This window comes from Trachypithecus francoisi, unplaced genomic scaffold (genome assembly GCF_009764315.1).
Source record: "Trachypithecus francoisi isolate TF-2019V2 unplaced genomic scaffold, Tfra_2.0 Lachesis_group2, whole genome shotgun sequence".
Classification (NCBI taxonomy): domain Eukaryota; kingdom Metazoa; phylum Chordata; class Mammalia; order Primates; family Cercopithecidae; genus Trachypithecus; species Trachypithecus francoisi.
In genome coordinates, this window is record NW_022681465.1 from 17,582,094 (window position 1) to 17,583,798 (window position 1,705).

The window sequence follows — 1,705 nt, forward strand, 5'->3', positions numbered from 1 at the left end:
TTAACAGTTGCTGTTGGGGAAGAGGCCCTTGGGCTTTAACCTGCGAACAGCCTCCCTTAAATGCTTGGGCTGAAGTGGGGGCGTTTCTCCCCACATCTCACACACGTCCAGGGCCTCTTCCACCACCTCTCCAACCAAGACCTTGGCTATTCCAGCCATGGCAATGGCCGTGTTCTCAGACACGGAGCTGCCACTGACAGATCGCATCAGATGTGCAATGCGTGCTCTCGGGAAAGCTGACCGGCGCCACACTTCATAGCGGGCCAGCTGCTCCTCGGACATGGCGGACAGCAGGGTGCTCATCCTCTGAGCCTCCTCTGCATCCACGGTGGGCTTCCCCTCCTTCTTTCCTTTGGTGTCTGTTTTCAGTCTTTTGGCTGCAGGAGGAGCTGAGGCTGAGGCTTCATTGGCACCTTCCGTGAGGTCCGAGACATCCTGACTCGTGAGCTCACCTTCCCGATCCCTGGGTTCTTCCACGTTCCCGTCTAGGTCCTCAGGGATTCCATCCTTGTTGCTGCCCTTCGGACCTCGGGGCATGGCGAACGTCTCAGCAGACACACCTGCTTGCCTGCCCGTCTCCAGGGGTGGGATTCAGGTCTGCTCTCTGACCGCGCTGTGGAGGCGGAAGTTGCGGCTGGGGTGGTTCGATTATGGATCTGCAATGAGAACCATTCAAAGATTTCAGCTGCTGTGTTTCTGCTGAGCCACAGTTTAGCCACAACTGGACACAACTCCCTGCCTCCCGCTCCCACACACAAACACACTCACAGGTTTCCTCACTTCCGCAATGTGAAGAAACTTGTGGATGGAGAGGATACTAGTTTGAGATCAACGCGTAATAAATTCTCGTCAATTTTGAGTCTTTAGAACAAACCCCAACTCACAGGTCAGAAGTTCTACCGAGCCAAGTGACTGCCTCCTGCTCAGAGTCACACGAGGGACTTCCAGGAAGGGTCCGACTGTGCTGTGCGGTCGTTGCCTTCACCTGAGAAGGGTCTGGCTTCGATCTGATTCGAGTTGGTGGCAGAATTCACTGCCTTAGGGTTGTGAAACCCAGGCCCGCTTGTATGTTCTGCCTGCTGCTGGGAGGATGCTGTCAGCTCCTACAGGTTTTGACCGGGTCTGCTCCGTGGGGCTCCGTGGGGCTCCGTGGGGCTCCGTGGGGCTCCGTGGGGCTCCGTGGGTCTGCACAGCCAGTGCTGAGGAATCTCCCTCAGGGAATGCAACCTCAGGGAGGTTCAGTCCCTTATAAAGAGTTCAGATGATTGAATTAGACCCAGCACTCAACAGCGATTGGTTCAGGGTATCCTTAATCTAATCAGGGATTTGGGCGGCTCATCCCTTCACGGCTCCGCCCACACCCAAGGGAGGGGCAGATGTAGGGTGAGTCTCTGAGGGGTGGGAAGTGCAGGGGGCGTTTCAGAATTCTGTCTTCCTCACGGAATCGCGAAGTTCCCGTCTCACCACAACAGCAACACCGAAACATTCCCAGTAAAAATGAGACCTTTTACGAAGTTGCACATTAGGACACTTAGATGTCTGAGGAAAAAATGTCTCACTCATCCAGAAACAAGTGGTTTATCAGATACTCTGAAAAGAAACTGGGCTGGGTGAGGGGAATATGAAAATATTATTTCAATTTTATTTTATTTATGTATGTATTTATTTACTTATTTATCTTTGAGACAGAGTCTCGCTCTGTGCC

At 53.3% G+C, this 1,705-nt stretch overlaps 1 protein-coding gene across 1 annotated transcript; it reads right to left on the bottom strand.

The window, feature by feature from the left end:
• On the bottom strand, positions 1–537 carry LOC117066019 (putative TAF11-like protein ENSP00000332601). Its single transcript, XM_033181532.1, has one exon. The coding sequence runs from the start codon at positions 535–537 to the stop codon at positions 1–3; it is 537 nt and encodes a 178-aa protein (XP_033037423.1).
• Positions 538–1,705: the final 1,168 nt, after the last annotated feature.

Excerpts from the sequence above, each read along its gene's own strand:
- LOC117066019 (XM_033181532.1), bottom strand. The coding sequence starts at position 537 with ATGCCCCGAGGTCCGAAGGGCAGCAACAAGGATGGAATCCCTGAGGAC.